This window comes from Manis pentadactyla, chromosome 13, assembly GCF_030020395.1.
Source record: "Manis pentadactyla isolate mManPen7 chromosome 13, mManPen7.hap1, whole genome shotgun sequence".
NCBI classification, from domain to species: domain Eukaryota; kingdom Metazoa; phylum Chordata; class Mammalia; order Pholidota; family Manidae; genus Manis; species Manis pentadactyla.
Window position 1 is genome coordinate 60,629,213 of NC_080031.1, and position 21,542 is coordinate 60,650,754.

The window sequence follows — 21,542 nt, forward strand, 5'->3', positions numbered from 1 at the left end:
GAATTTTATCAGACATACAGGGAAGACATAATACCCATTCTCTTTAAAGTTTTCCAAAAAATAGAGGAGGAGGGGATACTCCCAAACTCATTCTATGAAGCTAACATCACCCTAATACCAAAACCAGGCAAAGACCCCACCAAAAAAGAAAACTACAGACCAATATCCCTGATGAACGTAGATGCAAAAATACTCAACAAAATATTAGCAAACCGAATTCAAAAATACATCAAAAGGATCATACACCATGACCAAGTGGGATTCATTCCAGGGATGCAAGGATGGTACAACATTCGAAAGTCCATCAACATCATCCACCACATCAACAAAAAGAAAGACAAAAACCACATGATCATCTCCATAGATGCTGACAAAGCATTTGACAAAGTTCAACATCCATTCATGTTAAAAACTCTCAGCAAAATGGGAATAGAGGGCAAGTACCTCAACATAATAAAGGCCATCTATGATAAACCCACAGCCAACATTATATTGAACAGCGAGAAGCTGAAAGCATTTCCTCTGAGATCGGGAACTAGACAGGGATGCCCACTCTCTCCACTGTTATTTAACATAGTACTGGAGGTCCTAGCCACGGCAATCAGACAAAATAAAGAAATACAAGGAATCCAGATTGGTAAAGAAGAAGTTAAACTGTCACTATTTGCAGATGACATGATACTGTACATAAAAAACCCTAAAGACTCCACCCCAAAACTACTAGAACTGATATCGGAATACAGCAAAGTTGCAGGATACAAAATCAACACACAGAAATCTGTGGCTTTCCTATACACTAACAATGAACCAACAGAAAGAGAAATCAGGAAAACAACTCCATTCACAATTGCATCAAAAAAAATAAAATACCTAGGAATAAACCTAACCAAAGAAGTGAAAGACTTATACTCTGAAAACTACAAGTCACTCTTAAGAGAAATTAAAGGGGACACTAACAGATGGAAACTCATCCCATGCTCGTGGCTAGGAAGAATTAATATCGTCAAAATGGCCATCCTGCCCAAAGCAATATACAGATTTGATGCAATCCCTATGAAACTACCAGCAACATTCTTCAATGAACTGGAACAAATAATTCAAAAATTCATATGGAAACACCAAAGAACCCGAATAGCCAAAGCAATCCTGAGAAAGAAGAATAAAGTAGGGGGAATCTCACTCCCCAACTTCAAGCTCTACTATAAAGCCATAGTAATCAAGACAATTTGGTACTGGCACAAGAGCAGAGCCACAGACCAATGGAACAGACTAGAGAATCCAGACATTAACCCAGACATATATGGTCAATTAATATTTGATAAAGGAGCCATGGACATACAATGGCGAAATGACAGTCTCTTCAACAGGTGGTGCTGGCAAAACTGGACAGCTACATGTAGGAGAATGAAACTGGACCATTGTCTAACCCCATATACAAAAGTAAACTCAAAATGGATCAAAGACCTGAATGTAAGCCATGAAACCATTAAACTCTTGGAAGAAAACATAGGCAAGAACCTCTTAGACATAAACATGAGTGACCTCTTCTTGAACATATCTCCCCGGGCAAGGAAAACAACAGCAAAAATGAGTAAGTGGGACTATATTAAGCTGAAAAGCTTCTGTACAGCAAAAGACACCATCAATAGAACAAGAAGGATCCCTACAGTATGGGAGAATATATTTGAAAATGACACATCCGATAAAGGCGTCCAGAATATATAAAGAGCTCACACGCCTCAACAAACAAAAAACAAATAACCCAATTAAAAAATGGGCAGAGGAACTGAACAGACAGTTCTCCAAAACAGAAATACAGATGGCCAACAGACACATGAAAAGATGCTCCACATCGCTAATTATCAGAGAAATGCAAATTAAAACTACAATGAGGTATCACCTCACACCAGTAAGGATGGCTGCCATCCAAAAGACAAACAACAACAAATGTTGGCGAGGCTGTGGAGAAAGGGGAACCCTCCTACACTGCTGGTGGGAATGTAAGTTAGTTCAACCATTGTGGAAAGCAGTATGGAGGTACATCAAAATGCTCAAAACAGACTTACCATTTGACCCAGGAATTCCACTCCTAGGAATTTACCCTAAGAACGCAGCAATCAAGTTTGAGAAAGACAGATGCACCCCTATGTTTATTGCAGCACTATTTACAATAGCCAAGAATTGGAAGCAACCTAAATGTCCATCAATAGATGAATGGATAAAGAAGATGTGGTACATATACACAATGGAATACTACTCAGCCATAAGAAAAGGGCAAATCCAATCATTTGCAGCAACATGGATGGAGCTGGAGGGTATTATGCTCAGTGAAACAAGCCAAGCGGAGAAAGAGAAATACCAAATGATTTCACTTATCTGTGGAATATAAGAACAAAGGAAAAACTGAAGGAACAAAACAGCAGCAGAATCACAGAACTCAAGAATGAACTAACAGGTACCAAAGGGAAAGGGACTGGGGAGGATGGGTGGGTAGGGAGGGATAAGGGTGGGAGAAGTAGGGGGGTATTAAGATTAACATGCATGGGGGGGTAGGAGAAAAGGGAGGGCTGTACAACACAGAGAAGGCAAGTAGTGATTCTACAACATTTTGCTATGCTGATGGACAGTGACTGTAAAGGGGTTTATAGGGGAGACCTGGTATAGGGGAGAGCCTAGTAAACATAATATTCGTCATGTAAGTGTAGATTAGTGATAGCAAAAAAAAAAAAAAAAAAAAAAAGGCAGTTCCTGTGTGGTAACCTCCAACGAGTTCTACACAAGGGTATAAAGGGCATATAAAAGTGTAGGCAAAGGGTCTGTTTGTGTTTATACAGAGGATCAAAGCCTAATTGGGCTACCCCAAAAATGAACTAAGATACGATATGAAAAAGAACTTCCAACATCTGCACTCTCTGGAATACTCATGCCAGAAGATGATCATCAAAAAACCCCAACAAAGATCCACACACTGCTACAGCTGTAGATGCACTCATCCCACCAGTTCCTGGACTTGCCATTGGAATGAGGAAGGAGATATCTAAGCTGGCCTGTGCATACAGTAAAACAACAAATTTGACTGGATCTATACTGTTGGAACTCAACCAAAAATTTGGAGAAGTGCAAATTGTAGCGCTCCAAAGTCTTACAACTACAGACTATTTACTGTTAAAAGAACATATGGCATGTGAACAGTCCCCAGGAATGGGTTTTTTTTTTTTTTTTTTTTTTTTAAATAATTATTTTTTATTAAAGGGTAGTTGACACACAGTATTACATTACATGAGTTTCAAGTGTACAACACAGTGGTAGAACATTTATATACATAATTCTAGGTTCCAGCTATCACCCTACCAGGCTGTTACAATATCTTGACTATATTCCTTATACATTACATCCCGGTTACTAATTTATTTTCCCATTGGAAGTCTGTCCTTTTTTTTTTTTTTTTTTTTTTTTTTTGTGAGGGCATCTCTCATATTTATTGATCAAATGGTTGTTAACGACAATAAAATTCTGTATAAGGGAGTCAATGCTCAATGCACAATCATTAATCCACCCCAAGCCTAATTTTCGTCAGTCTCCAATCTTCTGAGGCATAACAAACAAGTTTTTACATGTAGAACAAATTCTTACATAATGAATAAGTTACATAGTGAACAGTACAAGGGCAGTCATCACAGAAACTTTCGGTTTTGCTCATGCATTATGAACTCTAAACAGTCAGTTCAAATATGAATACTCATTTGGTTTTTATACTTGATTTATATGTGGATACCACATTTCTCTCTTTATTATTATTATTTTTAATAAAATGCTGAAGTGGTAGGTAGATACAAGATAAAGGTAGAAAACATAGTTTAGTGTTGTAAGAGAGCACATGTAGATGATCAGGTGTGTGCCTGTAGACTATGTGTTAATCCAAGCTAGACCAGGGCAATAAAACATCCACGTATGCAGAAGATTTCTCTCAGAATGGGGGGGTGAGGTTCTAAGCCTCACCTCTGTTGATCCCCAATTTCTCACCTGATGGCCCCACTGCGACTGTGCCTGTCTTAGGTTGTTCCTCCCTTGAGGAATCTTACCCGTCTCTGGCTAACCAGTCATCTTCCGGGGCCATACAGGGAAATGTGAAGTTGGTAAGTGAGAGAGAAGCCTTATTGTTTGAAAAAGTTAGCTTTTTACTTCTTTGCATATTTATGCCCTGTGGCTTCTATGCCCAGCATTTGTCTTGAGGTATCTTTACCACTTGGAAGAATTATGATACTCGGTAAATTTGATATGAGGCACGAATTCTATTTAAGGGTTGTAATTAGGAGGGAAGAAGAAAAGCTATAGAAGTAGCAGGCGGAAGAAAACATGGGAAGATTGATTATTTCTTTGATATATCTTCTTGTAGAGTAACTTCAGCATGTATAGGTTTTAAGCTACTACTTAAATTGCACACACACATTAACATAATAGGAGTATAGTTACATAACCAAAGCATATCTGTAATTACCAGCCATCTCCAGTGAAACCAAGAAAACCAGTTAGGCACCTTAGGCATTTGTGAAAACTTATCTATGATATGGTGGATATTGTCCAACTGAACTTGAACAGTCTGAGAGAAATCAGACAAATTAAAACAACCCATTCCTGGGGACTGTTCACATGCCATATGTTCTTTTAACAGTAAATAGTTTGTAGTTGTAAGACTTTGGAGCGCTACAATTTGCACTTCTTCAAATTCTTGGTTGAGTTCCAACAGTATAGATCCAGTCCAATTTTGTTGTTTTACTGTATGCACAGGCCAGCTTAGATATCTCCTTCCTCATTCCCATGGCAAGTCCAGGAACTGGTGGGATGAGTGCATCTACAGCTGTAGCAGTGCATGAATCTTTGTTGGGGTTTTTTGATGATCATCTTCTGGCATGAGTCTTCCAGAGAGTGCAGATGTTGGAAGTTCTTTTTCATATCGTATCTTAGTTCATTTTTGGGGTAGCCCAATTAGGCTTTGATCCTCTGTATAAACACAAACAGACCCTTTGCCTACACTTTTATATGCCCTTTATACCCTTGTGTAGAACTCGTTGGAAGTTACCACACAGGAACTGCCTTTTTTTTTTTTTTTTTTTTTGCTATCACTAATCTACACTTACATGACGAATATTATGTTTACTAGGCTCTCCCCTATACCAGGTCTCCCCTATAAACCCCTTTACAGTCACTGTCCATCAGCATAGCAAAATGTTGTAGAATCACTACTTGCCTTCTCTGTGTTGTACAGCCCTCCCTTTTCTCCTACCCCCCCATGCATGTTAATCTTAATACCCCCCTACTTCTCCCACCCTTATCCCTCCCTACCCACCCATCCTCCCCAGTCCCTTTCCCTTTGGTACCTGTTAGTTCATTCTTGAGTTCTGTGATTCTGCTGCTGTTTTGTTCCTTCAGTTTTTCCTTTGTTCTTATATTCCACAGATAAGTGAAATCATTTGGTATTTCTCTTTCTCCGCTTGGCTTGTTTCACTGAGCATAATACCCTCCAGCTCCATCCATGTTGCTGCAAATGATTGGATTTGCCCTTTTCTTATGGCTGAGTAGTATTCCATTGTGTATATGTACCACATCTTCTTTATCCATTCATCTATTGATGGACATTTAGGTTGCTTCCAATTCTTGGCTATTGTAAATAGTGCTGCAATAAACATAGGGGTGCATCTGTCTTTCTCAAACTTGATTGCTGCGTTCTTAGGGTAAATTCCTAGGAGTGGAATTCCTGGGTCAAATGGTAAGTCTGTTTTGAGCATTTTGATGTACCTCCATACTGCTTTCCACAATGGTTGAACTAACTTACATTCCCACCAGCAGTGTAGGAGGGTTCCCCTTTCTCCACAGCCTCGCCAACATTTGTTGTTGTTTGTCTTTTGGATGGCAGCCATCCTTACTGGTGTGAGGTGATACCTCATTGTAGTTTTAATTTGCATTTCTCTGATAATTAGCGATGTGGAGCATCTTTTCATGTGTCTGTTGGCCATCTGTATTTCTGTTTTGGAGAACTGTCTGTTCAGTTCCTCTGCCCATTTTTTAATTGGGTTATTTGTTTTTTGTTTGTTGAGGCGTGTGAGCTCTTTATATATTCTGGACGCCTTTATCGGATGTGTCATTTTCAAATATATTCTCCCATACTGTAGGGATCCTTCTTGTTCTATTGATGGTGTCTTTTGCTGTACAGAAGCTTTTCAGCTTAATATAGTCCCACTTACTCATTTTTGCTGTTGTTTTCCTTGCCCGGGGAGATATGTTCAAGAAGAGGTCACTCATGTTTATGTCTAAGAGGTTCTTGCCTATGTTTTCTTCCAAGAGTTTAATGGTTTCATGGCTTACATTCAGGTCTTTGATCCATTTTGAGTTTACTTTTGTATATGGGGTTAGACAATGGTCCAGTTTCATTCTCCTACATGTAGCTGTCCAGTTTTGCCAGCACCACCTGTTGAAGAGACTGTCATTTCGCCATTGTATGTCCATGGCTCCTTTATCAAATATTAATTGACCATATATGTCTGGGTTAATGTCTGGATTCTCTAGTCTGTTCCATTGGTCTGTGGCTCTGCTCTTGTGCCAGTACCAAATTGTCTTGATTACTATGGCTTTATAGTAGAGCTTGAAGTTGGGGAGTGAGATTCCCCCTACTTTATTCTTCTTTCTCAGGATTGCTTTGGCTATTCGGGTTCTTTGGTGTTTCCATATGAATTTTTGAATTATTTGTTCCAGTTCATTGAAGAATGTTGCTGGTAGTTTCATAGGGATTGCATCAAATCTGTATATTGCTTTGGGCAGGATGGCCATTTTGACGATATTAATTCTTCCTAGCCACGAGCATGGGATGAGTTTCCATCTGTTAGTGTCCCCTTTAATTTCTCTTAAGAGTGACTTGTAGTTTTCAGAGTATAAGTCTTTCACTTCTTTGGTTAGGTTTATTCCTAGGTATTTTATTTTTTTTGATGCAATTGTGAATGGAGTTGTTTTCCTGATTTCTCTTTCTGTTGGTTCATTGTTAGTGTATAGGAAAGCCACAGATTTCTGTGTGTTGATTTTGTATCCTGCAACTTTGCTGTATTCCGATATCAGTTCTAGTAGTTTTGGGGTGGAGTCTTTAGGGTTTTTTATGTACAGTATCATGTCATCTGCAAATAGTGACAGTTTAACTTCTTCTTTACCAATCTGGATTCCTTGTATTTCTTTATTTTGTCTGATTGCCGTGGCTAGGACCTCCAGTACTATGTTAAATAACAGTGGAGAGAGTGGGCATCCCTGTCTAGTTCCCGATCTCAGAGGAAATGCTTTCAGCTTCTCGCTGTTCAATATAATGTTGGCTGTGGGTTTATCATAGATGGCCTTTATTATGTTGAGGTACTTGCCCTCTATTCCCATTTTGCTGAGAGTTTTTAACATGAATGGATGTTGAACTTTGTCAAATGCTTTGTCAGCATCTATGGAGATGATCATGTGGTTTTTGTCTTTCTTTTTGTTGATGTGGTGGATGATGTTGATGGACTTTCGAATGTTGTACCATCCTTGCATCCCTGGAATGAATCCCACTTGGTCATGGTGTATGATCCTTTTGATGTATTTTTGAATTCGGTTTGCTAATATTTTGTTGAGTATTTTTGCATCTACGTTCATCAGGGATATTGGTCTGTAGTTTTCTTTTTTGGTGGGGTCTTTGCCTGGTTTTGGTATTAGGGTGATGTTAGCTTCATAGAATGAGTTTGGGAGTATCCCCTCCTCCTCTATTTTTTGGAAAACTTTAAAGAGAATGGGTATTATGTCTTCCCTGTATGTCTGATAAAATTCCGAGGTAAATCCATCTGGCCCGGGGGTTTTGTTCTTTGGTAGTTTTTTGATTACCGCCTCAATTTCGTTGCTGGTAATTGGTCTGTTTAGATTTTCTGTTTCTTCCTGGGTCAATCTTGGAAGGTTATATTTTTCTAGGAAGTTGTCCATTTCTCCTAGGTTTCCCAGCTTGTTAGCATATAGGTTTTCATAGTATTCTCCAATAATTCTTTGCATTTCCGTGGGGTCCGTCGTGATTTTTCCTTTCTCGTTTCTGATACTGTTGATTTGTGTTGACTCTCTTTTCTTCTTAATAAGTCTGGCTAGAGGCTTATCTATTTTGTTTATTTTCTCGAAGAACCAGCTCTTGGTTTCATTGATTTTTGCTATTGTTTTATTCTTCTCAATTTTATTTATTTCTTCTCTGATCTTTATTATGTCCCTCCTTCTGCTGACCTTAGGCCTCATCTGTTCTTCTTTTTCCAATTTCGATAATTGTGACATTAGACCATTCATTTGGGATTGCTCTTCCTTTGTTAAATATGCTTGGATTGCTATATACTTTCCTCTTAAGACTGCTTTTGCTGTGTCCCACAGAAGTTGGGGCTTAGTGTTGTTGTTGTCATTTGTTTCCATATATTGCTGGATCTCCATTTTGATTTGGTCATTGATCCATTGATTATTTAGGAGCGTGTTGTTAAGCCTCCATGTGTTTGTGAGCCTCTTTGCTTTCTTTGTACAGTTTATTTCTAGTTTTATGCCTTTGTGGTCTGAAAAGTTGGTTGGTAGGATTTCAATCTTTTGGAATTTTCTGAGGCTCTTTTTGTGGCCTAGTATGTGGTCTATTCTGGAGAATGTTCCATGTGCACTTGAGAAGAATGTATATCCAGCTGCTTTTGGATGTAGAGTTCTATAGATGTCTATTAGGTCCATCTGCTCTACTGTGTTGTTCAGTGCTTCCGTGTCCTTACTTATTTTCTGCCCAGTGGATCTATCCTTTGGGGTGAGTGGTGTGTTGAAGTCTCCTAGAATGAATGCATTGCAGTCTATATCCCCCTTTAGTTCTGTTAGTATTTGTTTCACATATGCTGGTGCTCCTGTGTTGGGTGCATATATATTTAGAATGGTTATATCCTCTTGTTTGACTGAGCCCTTTATCATTATGTAGTGTCCCTCTTTATCTCTTGTTACTTTCTTTGTTTTGAAGTCTATTTTGTCTGATATTAGTACTGCAACCCCTGCTTTCTTCTCACTGTTGTTTGCTTGAAATATGTTTTTCCATCCCTTGACTTTTAGTCTGTACATGTCTTTGGGTTTGAGGTGAGTTTCTTGTAAGCAGCATATAGATGGGTCTTGCTTTTTTATCCATTCTGTTACTCTGTGTCTTTTGATTGGTGCATTCAGCCCATTAACATTTAGGGTGACTATTGAAAGATATGTACTTATTGCCATTGCAGGCTTTAAATTCGTGGTTACCAAAGGTTCAAGGTTAGCCTCTTTAGTATCTTACTGCCTAACTTAGCTCGCTTATTGAGCTGTTATATACACTGTCTAGAGATTCTTTTCTTCTCTCCCTTCTTGTTCCTCCTCCTCGATTCTTCATATGTTGGGTGTTTTGTGCTGTGCTCCTTCTAGGAGTGCTCCCATCTAGAGCAGTCCCTGTAAGATGTTCTGTAGAGGTGGTTTGTGGGAAGCAAATTCCCTCAGCTTTTGTTTGTCTGGGAATTGTTTAATCCCACCATCATATTTGAATGTTAGTCGTGCTGGATACAGTATCCTTGGTTCAAGGCCCTTCTGTTTCATTGTATTAAATATATCATGCCATTCTCTTCTGGCCTGTAGGGTTTCTGTTGAGAAATCTGACGTTAGCCTGATGGGTTTCCCTTTATAGGTGACCTTTTTCTCTCTAGCTGCCTTTAACACTCTTTCCTTGTCCTTGATCTTTGCCATTTTAATTATTATGTGTCTTGGTGTTGCCCTTCTTGGATCCTTTCTGTTGGGGGTTCTGTGTATTTCCGTGGTCTGTTCGATTACTTCCTCCCCCAGTGTGGGGAAGTTTTCAGCAATTATTTCTTCTAAGATACTTTCCATCCCTTTTCCTCTCTCTTCTTCTTCTGGGACCCCTATAATACGGATATTGTTCCTTTTGGATTGGTCACACAGTTCTCTTAATATTGTTTCTTTCCTGGAGATCCTTTTGTCTCTCTCTATGTCAGCTTCTATGCGTTCCTGTTCTCTGATTTCAATTGCATCAATGGCCTCTTGCATTCTATCCATTCTGCTTATAAACCCTTCCAGAGTTTGTTTCATTTCTGCGATCTCCTTTCTGGCATCTGTGATCTCCTTCCGGACTTCATCCCATTTCTCTTGCGTATTTCTCTGCATCTCTGTCAGCATGTTTATGATTCTTATTTTGAATTCTTTGTCAGGAAGACTGGTTAGGTCTGTCTCCTTCTCTGGTGTTGTCTCTGTGATCTTTGTCTGCCTGTAGCTTTGCCTTTTCATGGTGATAGGAATAGTCTGCAGAACTGGGACGAGTGACGGCTGGAAGGACTTCCTTTCTTGTTGGTTTGTGGCCCTCCTCTCCTGGGAGAACAGCGGCCTCTAGTGGCTTGTGCTGCGCAGCTGCGCGCAGACAGGGCTTCTGCTTCCTGCCGGGCTGCTATGGAGTTAATCTCCGCTGTTGCTGTGGGCGTGGCCTGGCTCGGGCAGCTACTCCAAAATGGTGGAGTCGCGTTGGAGCAGGAGCTGCTGGGAGGCTATTTATCTCCGTAAGGGGCCTCTGTGCTCCCTGCAGCCCAGGGGTTAGGGTGCCCAGAGATCCCGGATTCCCTACCTCTGGATTAAGTGACCCACCCTGCCCCTTTAAGACTTCCAAAAAGCACCTGCCAAAACAAAACAACGCCCACCAAAAAAAAAAAAAAAAAAAGTTTTTTAATTTAAAAAAAAAAAAAGTTTTTAATTAAAAAAAAAAAAAAGGTCGTCGTTCGTTTTTCTTTATTCTCCGGTGCCAGCCTCAGGTCTCTGCTCACCAGTCTTTCTGCCCTGTTTCCCTAGTATTGGGGTCCCTATCCCTTTAAGACTTCCAAAAAGCGCTCGCCAAAACAAAACAGCAAAAAAGCTTAAAAAAAAATGGTCGCGCGCTTTTCTTATGTCCTCCGACACCCAGCCTCCAGTGCCCGCTCACTGTTCTTGCTGCCCTGTTTTCCCAGTATCGAGGGCCCTGCACTCTGGCCCAGATGGCTGGGGCTGGGTGTTCGGCAGTCCTGGGCTCCGTCTCCCTCCCGCTCTGCCTGCTCTTCTCCCGCCGGGAGCTGGGGTGAGGGGCGCTCGGCTCCCGCGGGGCCGGGGCTTGTATCTTACCCCCTTCGCGAGGCGCTGGGTTCTCTCAGGTGCGGATGTGGTCTGGATATTGTCCTGTGTCCTCTGGTCTTTATTCTAGGAAGGGTTGTCTTTGTTATATTTTCATAGATATATGTTGTTTTTGGAGGAGATTTCCGCTGCTCTACTCACGCCGCCATCTTCCGCCCCTCTGGCCAAAAGTATTCTTAAAAAATAAAAATGTGGAATCAGAAATAAAACATCCTAAGAAGTATTAGATGATGAATTTAAGTAAATATTCCAAAAGTTGAACAAACATCAAAGAGAAAATAAAAGATAAAAATAGTGGCAGTGGTGACACAACTATGTGAGTATACTAAAACCACTGAATTGTATACTTAAAAAGATTGAGATTTATGGAACATGAATTGGGTTTTAATAAAGATTCTATCTAAAAAGAAATGATTATGAGATGAGTCTAGGCATATTAACATCTAAAAAATAGTAGTTCCAGACATTATAGAGTAAATCAAAATAAATTATTAAACACATAAAACTAGATATTTTTCTGGAATTTAAAATGGTCTTAACTGTACACATTGAAAGACCCACCAACTGTGCATCACAATAAATGAAAAAGACCCACACCAAGGCATAACAGAATGTAGTTGAAAAATCCCCAAGTTAAAGAGAGAAATCCTTCAGTCATTTAGAGAAAAAATTGTGGATTGCAAATAAACAATCAAGAAATCAATGGCACTGAACTTCGCAAGAGCAACCCTAGAAGCTAGAACATGGGAAAATGCATTTAGAATTCTGAAGAAAACTGATTTTGAAGAGAAAGGATGGATCCCCACCCAAAATTTGGTTCAGATTTCAAGATTGATGATGCCACCCACCTAACCAAGAGAGCATGGAAATGTTTATTACTCATATAATGAGGCTTCCTGGAGAGGAGGGCATCTTTCAAGCAGGACTGAAAATGACTTGAGAGAGCAGAGAAAGGAGACTGGGTTGAGGTTTTAATGTGGTCAAAAGGTGGGGCCAGGATGAGGTTTCCCATGCATGATTTTAACTCATCATTTCTCAAAGATGGAGCACCAGGGCTTTCTTGTCAGCCTGCCCAGATATGGCGCAGAAGGGGAAGAGGGAGCAGAGACATGTAAATCTGTCAAATATCAATAAATGGAATCAGTGTTTTTAATATACTAGTCTAGAATTCTGTACCTAACCAAACAATCACTCAAGTGTGACAATAGTATATACAATTTTTAGACAAATCTTCCATGAACCTTTTCTCAGGAAATGAAGGAAATACTCCAACAAAACCAGAGAGTAAATCAACAAAGAAGAAATCATGGGGTCCAGGAATTAAAACCTCAATACAAGCAACATATGAAAGAATTTCTTAAAGTAATGGTAAAGGGAAATCCCAAGAAGATACCTGTGCAGCATGTCTAGAGGATGACTGGTCCAAATTTGAGTAAATGTGTTGAGATCTCCAATAGCAATACTTCCTTTAAGAAAGAAAAAAAGAAAAAGAAGGAAAGAAAGGGAAGAGGAAGAGAAGGTGAGGGAGGAAGGAAGGAAAGAAAAGGAAGAAAAAGAACTGGTAGATAATCTGACATTTTTTAAGTATTGAGCAGAAGTTGGGATGAAATAGTGATAGGTACTTAGAAAACTAATTTAAAAATAAGGTAATAAGTAACTCAAAGAAAAAACAAACTATTAGGAAAAGCAGTGAATGTAGTTCATAGTAAATGGCTCAGCTGTAAGTATATTTGAGCAGTCATAATAATAGTCGTTAAATACATGTGCTTTAGAAATATAAAGGTAGATAAAAATAGTTAATAGAGTTGAAAGTAGATGCCTCTTGAGAGTAGGGAATTCTGATGGGGAGGTATGAAGTAAGACTGCGGTTTTTAACAAGATAAGATAAACTTTTAGAACTATTTGACTTATTAAAAATGTATAATGTAATTTGATATGAATAATTTTAAATACATTTACATTTTAAACTTTTGATACCGGGAGCAACCTTCCACTGATAAAGTCATGAACATTTAGTCTTTCCTCTACCCAGCTACCCAGATTGTGAGTATGGGGTTCTTCTAATTTCTGAGCCTGGCTTGAATTCTGGGGTTTAGTGGAAGGGGTAGTTCTCCTGTGAGTGATATTCATAGAATTTTGAGAGATGGAAGGCAAGAGCAATTAACAACCTGGGGGTGAGAAGGTTGAAGACAGAGTGAGAAGAGTAAAAAGTAGCAAGGTCAGGGACAGGACACTCTAGGGTAGCTGGAGTAGGGGAAGCAAGAGATACTCAGAGAGATAACCTATTTCCAGCATCTGAGGTGAAGAAGGGTAGTAGATCGGGTCAATCAGTTTAAGTGTTGCACTGTGACTAGAGGAGGTGGACAGGTAGCAAACATTTGTCAACTTAAAGGAGGGGTTGGAGTGGAAGAGCAAAGGTGTGGTGAGGTCAAAGTAGGAAGAAGAGTTAGTTGTCTCAGGTAGGTAATGGATGAACAGAGACTGGCTCTGTTCAAATATTTTGCCTGTTTTCATATTGAGATGTTTGTTTTCTTACTGTTGAATTTTTCATATTCTTCATATTCTGCTTTCCAGCCCATTTGAAAATGTTTTCTCTTAGTCTGTGGTCTGTCTTTTCATCTTGATAGTCTCTCTTGAAGAGAAATGTTTTAATTTGATGAAGTCCAATTTGTCATTCTATTGCTTCATGAACCATCCTTTTAGTGCTATTTCAGAGAAATCATTGCCTAACTCAGTGTCATGAAAGTTTTCTCCTCTTTTATTTTCTAGAAGTTTTTTAGTTTTAGGATTTACATTTAGGTCTATGATCGACTTAGAGTTAATGTTTTGTATGATGGACAGTATGAGTGCAATTTTTTTCTGTTTTGCTTCTGCATATGGATATCCAGTTGTTCCAACATAATTTATTTAAAAGAATATTCTTTCTCCACTGAATTGCCTTTGTATTTTGGTTAAAAATCAGTTGCTCATAACAGAGAAGACAAGTAGTGACTCTATAGCATCTTACTATGCTGATGGACAGTGACTGTAAATGGGGTATGTGGTGGGGACTTGATAATGGGGGGAATGTAGTAACCACAATATTGCTCATATGAAACCTGAGCATAAGATTGTATATCAATGATACCTTAAAAAAAAAATCAGTTGCTCATATATGGGTGAGTCTATTTCGGGACTCTGTTCAGTTTCTTTGATCTATTTGTCTATGTTAGGCTCGTTTTTTAAATGAAATACCTAGAATTACACTTTCTTCTCCTCAGCTAGTTAGTATAAAATTAGTGGCTTATTTATATATAAAACCTGGATTCTGGGGTAAAGATTCACAACTGAACCAAAATAGGGAAAGAATAAGTTATAAAACTTTGAAAAACAATGGAAAAGGATTTTCTCTGTATCAAAAACAGAATTATTTCCTAAGATTGAAATTAGAATGGTGTACAGTTATAGGCCTTTTCAGTTATATATGTAATTTCACATTCTTAGTATAAAACTGCCTGTACATTTCTACAAATTTGAATTTTTAGGATTTTGAGCTGTTTACTATTGAAATGTTTTACCCTTTTTGTTTGTTTATTCTACAGAACTAAGTTTGCAAGATATTTCCAGTTCTCTTCTCAGCGATTCAGTCATAGACGCTCATACAGAATACAAGAGTTTTGAAGAGAGTTTAAGTAGCTTCCCATCACCTGAACTCTTCAGAAGATCAGATTATTTAGGTGAGAAATTAATTTCAGCCTTAAGGTGGCCTACCACAGAAACTGTTTCTTGTCCACAAATCCTCCAATAAATAATGTTCCTTTTGAGAAGGTGTACTATCTTTCACGCCAAAACCTCCTGCTCCTGCCCACTATCCACTGTGTTCCAAGCTCCGTCACATAGAACTATACACCAAAAGCCCTCAGATCAAGGAAGGATGAAGAGAGTCACACTTACATGCAATACACATCCAATTATTAAGCAGTTTTACTCATAATGAATGTATACTTGTTCTTTTGAACAATCAGCTATCTTTATTTCCTGTACTACTTTTACTTTTCAGCAAATAAATTAAATGTAAAGTAGGCCATCTCCCTGCTTGAATTTTTCCTACAAATTAACAGTTATTTACATTTACTGTACATATAATTAAGAGCCTTCAGTTTAATGATGGCAGATTGAACACATGCCTTCCTCCACAACTTTCTGCAGTGGCAGAAAACAGCATGTACTTTAAAAAAAAAAATTATTAGGGGTAGAGAATTGGAAGAAATAAAGCACAAAGTTTGAAAAGTTAGAGGGCACCTAGTCTGTAAGCAGACCTGAGAAAGCTGAGTCCTAAATCAACAATAGGATAACCCAGAAATAAGCCATTTTATACAATATTATCCCATAAAAGCTCTCAAGTTGGCGGGACCAAATACTTATAAAAAGATATGTCTGCAAGATGGAAGTTGTGGTGACTACCCCTTTCCTACTCAAAGAGAGCCTGGAGATTTATTCTTTGGGTTGTTTTAAAGCAGAGGGACTCTGGACTAGAGGATACTAGGCACTGTTAATAGCAGGGGTACTCTGCTGTTTTGAAACATTGGTGCCAACTACTCATTCCCATGTAGTAATATTATATTACCACGCCTCTGCCATAGCCTCAAAGTGAGTAGAGTATCCTTTCACTGTTTGGCTTTGGGGTTGGACATCTGACTTGTTTTGGGCAATAGGATATCAGTGAATGAAACAAAGGAAACCTTTGAAATATGTTTAAATGATTGGTCTTGTTGTCTTACGCCTTAGCCATCATGAGAAGAATATGTCCTAATTAGCTTTTTCCTCTCCTGTGGGACTTCACAAAAAGAATTGCAGAGCAGAACAACCTCAGGCAACCTGCAGACAGCAGAGTGCTTCCCCAGCTGATCAGCAGACCTTAACTGGAACCAGAGCTGCCTGAGCCAGCCAGTAGGCATGGGAATAAGAAACAAATGCTTTCATTTTATGCCACTGATTCTAAGGGTATTTATTATATAGGAAAAGCCGACTGCTTCAAATACTATACTGAACACAGAATTAAATGAGAGTGTACTTTCTAAATGTGGGACCTGCTTACCCAGTGCCAATCTGCATCCCAACCCAACGATCCATTTCTCTGCACAGCTTCCCGAATCCTAGCCCCAGACTTGAACCTTCCAGAAAGAAGAAAGAAGATTCTTTCCTAGGAAATCTGAGCAACACTAAAAAAAAGTATCTAAAGATACCTCAGTCCTTTGTAGAAACTGACAAGAGCTCCCTTCAGTGAAACCAACTGTGTGACAGGCCCCAACTAAGTCACTGGCATGCCATTGGCCTTTTAGAGACCCCTCTTAAATATGAAGAGAGTCAAGGATCACCAGACTTCTGAAGAATTCCTCTAAAATAAAACCATGGAGATTAAAACAAAGGAAAATATGGGAGTGATGTCAGCAAGGAGTTGAAGTAGGAAGCCCTAGTCCCTCCCTCTCCCACAGACACACCAATTCAACAGCAATACATGGACTAATTACCTTTTTGAGAAATTTAGAAACTAGCTGAGGGTCTCCTCTATCCCAGGAAAACATGAGACCAGCTACATCAAAGCCAGTAAGAAGATTCATGACACCACCTCACCTAATACATACCCCCAGCACAGTGCCATTCAATTGGAAATAAACCCCTAGCTCTCAGCTTCTTCCTAGGAAGGGAAGAAAACGACTGAACCACATGTCAAATGTTCTGAATTGTCTGGGAGCTGCTCAAAGCATTGGCTACTGTCTTGCCTGTCTCAGAGTACTGATGGGACCTGACATAATCTAGAAGCTTGATAGGTGCTGAGAACAAAGCAGTTTGGCATGCAAACATGCACTAGATTCCAGTTTTTCTCTGGGGAGGGAAAGAGTTAGACTGTATGTCCAATATTCCAGCATTTCCAGGGCTTCCCAAGGGAATGGATTCTGTCTCACCTTTCTCAGAGTAACGATAAGACTTTGTATACTCTAGGTGCGTGGTGGCCACTAAGAACAAAGGTGATGGTTTGGATTAGCAAGAAGGTTTGAGAGGATCCCAGAATCTCTGGTTGGGCTGATTAGTGGGGGTCACCTGTATGAGGCCAATCTTCTAATCAGAATGGGAGAGGTGGCTGTTCTTTCAAATGTGCAGATACCAGCACTAAGAATCAGAGGAAAAGAACTAGCAGGGAAACATGGTCCAAAAACAGGAATAATATAAAGCTCTAGAAACTGACCCTAATCAAATGGCGGTATATTAATTACCTGACAGAGAATTCAAAATAATTGTAATAAAGATGTTCAGTGAGCTCAAAAGAACAATGCATTAAAAAGTGAGAATTTCAAGAAAATAGTATAGAAAAATTTTAAAAGGACCAAACAGAAATATTAGAGCTGAGGAATACAATAACTGAACTGAAAAATCCAGTAAAGAGATTCAACAGCAGGCTAAATCAAGCAGAAGAAAAAATCAGTGAACTCAAAGATAGCTCATTTGAAATTACCCAGTCAGAGGAGCAAAAAGGAAAAAGGATGTAGAAGAATAAAGAAAGCATAAGAGTCTTATAAGACAGTCAAACAGGTCAATGTATACATTATGGGAGTCCCAGAAGGAGAAGGTGGAGTAAGGAAGGATCAGAAATCTTACAGAAGCAATGGCTGAAAACTTGCCAAATCTAGGGAAGGAAATGTACATTAAGAACAAGGAAGCCCAACAAACCTCAAATAAGATAAACCAAAGAAATCCACACTGGGACAGATAATCAAGTTGTCAAAAGTCAATGACAAAGAATTTTGAAAGCAGCAATAGAAAAGCAACTTGATATGAATAAGGGAATCCCCATTAGACTACATACAGACTTCTCCACAGAGAGTTTCCAGGCTAGTAGGGAGCGGAATGACGTAGTGAATGTACTTTAAAGAAAAAAAAACTGTCAACCAAGAATACTATAAGCAGCAAAACTCCTTAAAAAACAAAGAAGAGATAAGGCCTTTCCCAGACAATTAACCTGGAATTAAAAACCATGGGCCTGTGTCAGAAGAAATGCTAAAGGTAGTTTTTCAAGTTGAAGCAAAGGACTCTAAAGAGCAACAATAAAACATAGAAAATGTAAAGCACTGGTAAGTATATCAATAAATACAGAATACTTAATACTTTAGTGGTATATAAATCATTTTTAATCCTAGTATAAGAGCTAAAACAAAAATATCAAAAATAGCAATAACTGAAAATATGGTAATGGATACACAATATAAAAAGATGGAAATTATAACATCAGTAACGTGTGAGGGGAGAAGTAAAGTGTAGTTCCTGTATATGATTGAAGTTGCTGTCAACTTAAAATAGACTGTTAAAATTATGGTTTATGTAAGTCCCATGGTGACCATAAAAAATACCTATAGAAAATACACAAAAGAAAAATAGAAAGGAATCAAGATGTATTAATATTAAAAAATCAAACACAAAGAAAAATGGCAAGAGAGGAAAAGAAGGACAAAAAAATCTATGAAACAGGCAGAAAACAATTAACAAAATGGTAGCAAGTCCTTCCATATCAGTAATTGGTTTAAATATAAATGAATTAAATTCTCTATTCAAAACACGAAGAGTGGCTGAGTGGGTTACAAAAATATTAAATTATATGCTATCTACAAAAGACTCACTTTAGATTTAAGGATACACAGGCTGAAAATAATGGATGGGTAAAGATGTTCTATGCAAATGGTGACCAAGAGAAAGCAGGAGTGGATATACTTAGATAAAATAGACTTTAAGTCAAACTATCACAAGACACAAAGAAGGATATTGTATATAATGATAAAAGGGTCAATTCATAAGGAACATACAACAATTATAAATAAATATGCACCCAACATCAGACACTCTAACATATAAAGCAAATATAAAACTGAAGGCAGAAATAGACACCAATACAGTGAGAAAGGAGACTTCAGTACCCCACTTCCAATAATGGATAGAACAGTTGATTTAAGACCTAAGAATATGACCAACAGCTTTAAAACTCCTAGAAAAAAAAATGGGAAAGCTTCATGATGTTGGTCTTGGCAATGATTTCTTGAATATTACACCAATAGCACAGGCAACAAAAGCAAAGATAGGTAAATAGGACTACCTAAAACTAAAAAGCATTTGTTTGCACAGAAGAAACAATCAACGCAAGGCAATCTACAAAAATAGAGAAAATATTTGCAAACCACATATCTGATAAGAGATTAACATCCAAAATATATAAGAAACTCCTACAACTCAATAGGAAAAAAAAATCCAGGTAACTTGATTAAAAAATGGGCTAAGGTTGAACAAACATTTCCTCAAGGAAGGAAGAAATACAAATGGCGGCAGGTATATTCAAAGATGCTCAACATCAGTAATCATCAGGAAAATGCAAAGCAAAACCACAGTGAGATATTGTCTCACACCTATTAGGATGGTGTTATTAAAAAAAAATAAAGATAACAAATGTTGGCAATGATGTGGAGAAATGGAACCTTTGCACACTGTTGATGGGAATGTAAAATGGTATGGCTGCTGTGGAAAACAGTATAGAGGTTCATCAAAAAGTTAAAAATAGAACTACCATATGATCCAGTAATCCTACTTTTAGATAATAATCCAAAATAATTGCAATCAGGATCCTGAAGAGATATTTGCCATGTTCATTGTGGCATATTTAAAATAGCCAGATGTGGAAAAAACCTAAGTGGCCATTGATGGATGAATGGATAAAGACAGTATGTTACATACATACAATGGAGTATTGTTCAGCCTTAAAAAAGAAGGAAATGTTGCTGTATACGACAACATGGATGAACCTTGAGGACATTATACTAAGTGAACTAAGCCAGTCACAGAAAGACAAATACTATATGAGTCCAATTATGAGATAGCTACAATAGTCAAGTTCATAGAAGTAGAGAGCAGAATGTTGATTGCCAGGTTCTAGGGAGAGAGGGAGAGAGGGAATGACTATTCCAATAAGCATAAAGTTTCAGTTATACAAGATGAATCAGTTCTAGAGATCTGCTGTACAATACCATGCCTGTAGTTACAACTACTGTATTGTACACTTACAAACTTGAGAGGGTAGATTTTCATGTTGAGTGTTCCTACCACAATGAAATAAGAAAAGGAAACTAAGCAGAAATAGAAACACAAGGAGAGGAAAATCCTGGGGGAAAAGTCTTCATTGAGATAAGAAAATATAGCATCCATTAAATAAGAATAAAGGGTATTCAGAGAACAAATTGAATGCCAAAGCAGAATGGAAGACTCAGTAGAAGGATTAGAAGATAAGCTTGAGGAGATTTCCCAGAAAACGAGGAGAAAAAAATTTTTTAAGATTACAATTAGGGAAAAAAAGTTAGAGAAGCAGTGTATGAAATCCAATATCAAATAGTAAGGTTCCAGAAAGATAGTGAAATAAATAGCAGGAAGAAAATTATCCAGTATAATTCAAGAACATTTTCTATAGCTAAAGAATATGATTTCTAGCCACAGCATGGCTAGCAGAATAGATAAAAAACACAAAGATAGAGCATCATGAAACTTCAGAACACCAGAGAATGGAATAAACAATGAATCTACATAATTTGGTAGAGTTTGGGAATAAATACTTGAAAAATAACAGAGAAAAGTAAACAAAAAAGACTTATTGACTCCATGAAAAACAAAAAAATTTTTGGTCATGGTATACCATAAGAATAAACAGCATTTTTATAGCAATTACAATCATAATGTCTGTATTAAATACTGATCTAACTAAATATGTGACATGATAATATGAGGACAATGGAAAGTGTGGGAAAGGTGGGGACAGGACAATATAAGAGAGAATAGCCTCATTTTTCAATAGTGGAAATTCAATAAAAAGCTAAAAACTGGCATTGATTTAATAATAGTATGTTATTCAGTGATATGATTTTTAATGGGATATACATATAAATTATACATGAGAGGCATCTCCCATGTATACTGTCTCCCCTTAGATCAATAATCTTTATGGACCAAAAATCTATGTGAAAAAGTGAGTTACAGCACTGGAATAGGCCAAAGATTATTTACTGTACTGATGCCATCAAGGCTTGTCTTTTTTCTCTGTCTCACGCAAAACCTTCTTGAATTACCATAGCTGGTATAAGTTGGGGACCGAAGTTGGGGGAGAAAGGCCACCTGCCCTTGTGTGCTGGTCCAGGTTTTGGGCCATGTCTCCTGGCTTTTTTAGATTGGGAGTGTCCTGTGTTGGAAGAACACAGGCAACGCAAGAATTCCACTCTGCTGGACACCAGTAAAGCAGTATCAATAGAGAAGGCACCACAGTTTCCAAATCTTTCTGCAATTCTAGGTGAGTT

General features: G+C 38.2%; 1 protein-coding gene across 1 annotated transcript in view; it reads left to right on the forward strand.

Moving 5' to 3' along the window:
* Positions 1 to 21,542, forward strand: part of MEIKIN (meiotic kinetochore factor) — an 80,074-nt gene that overhangs the window by 11,041 nt on the left and 47,491 nt on the right. Inside the window, exons 4-5 of the mRNA XM_036892709.2 lie at positions 14,766 to 14,900; positions 21,416 to 21,535. Coding sequence (XP_036748604.2) covers positions 14,766 to 14,900; positions 21,416 to 21,535 — 255 coding nt within the window. The remainder of the gene's footprint in view (positions 1 to 14,765; positions 14,901 to 21,415; positions 21,536 to 21,542) is intronic.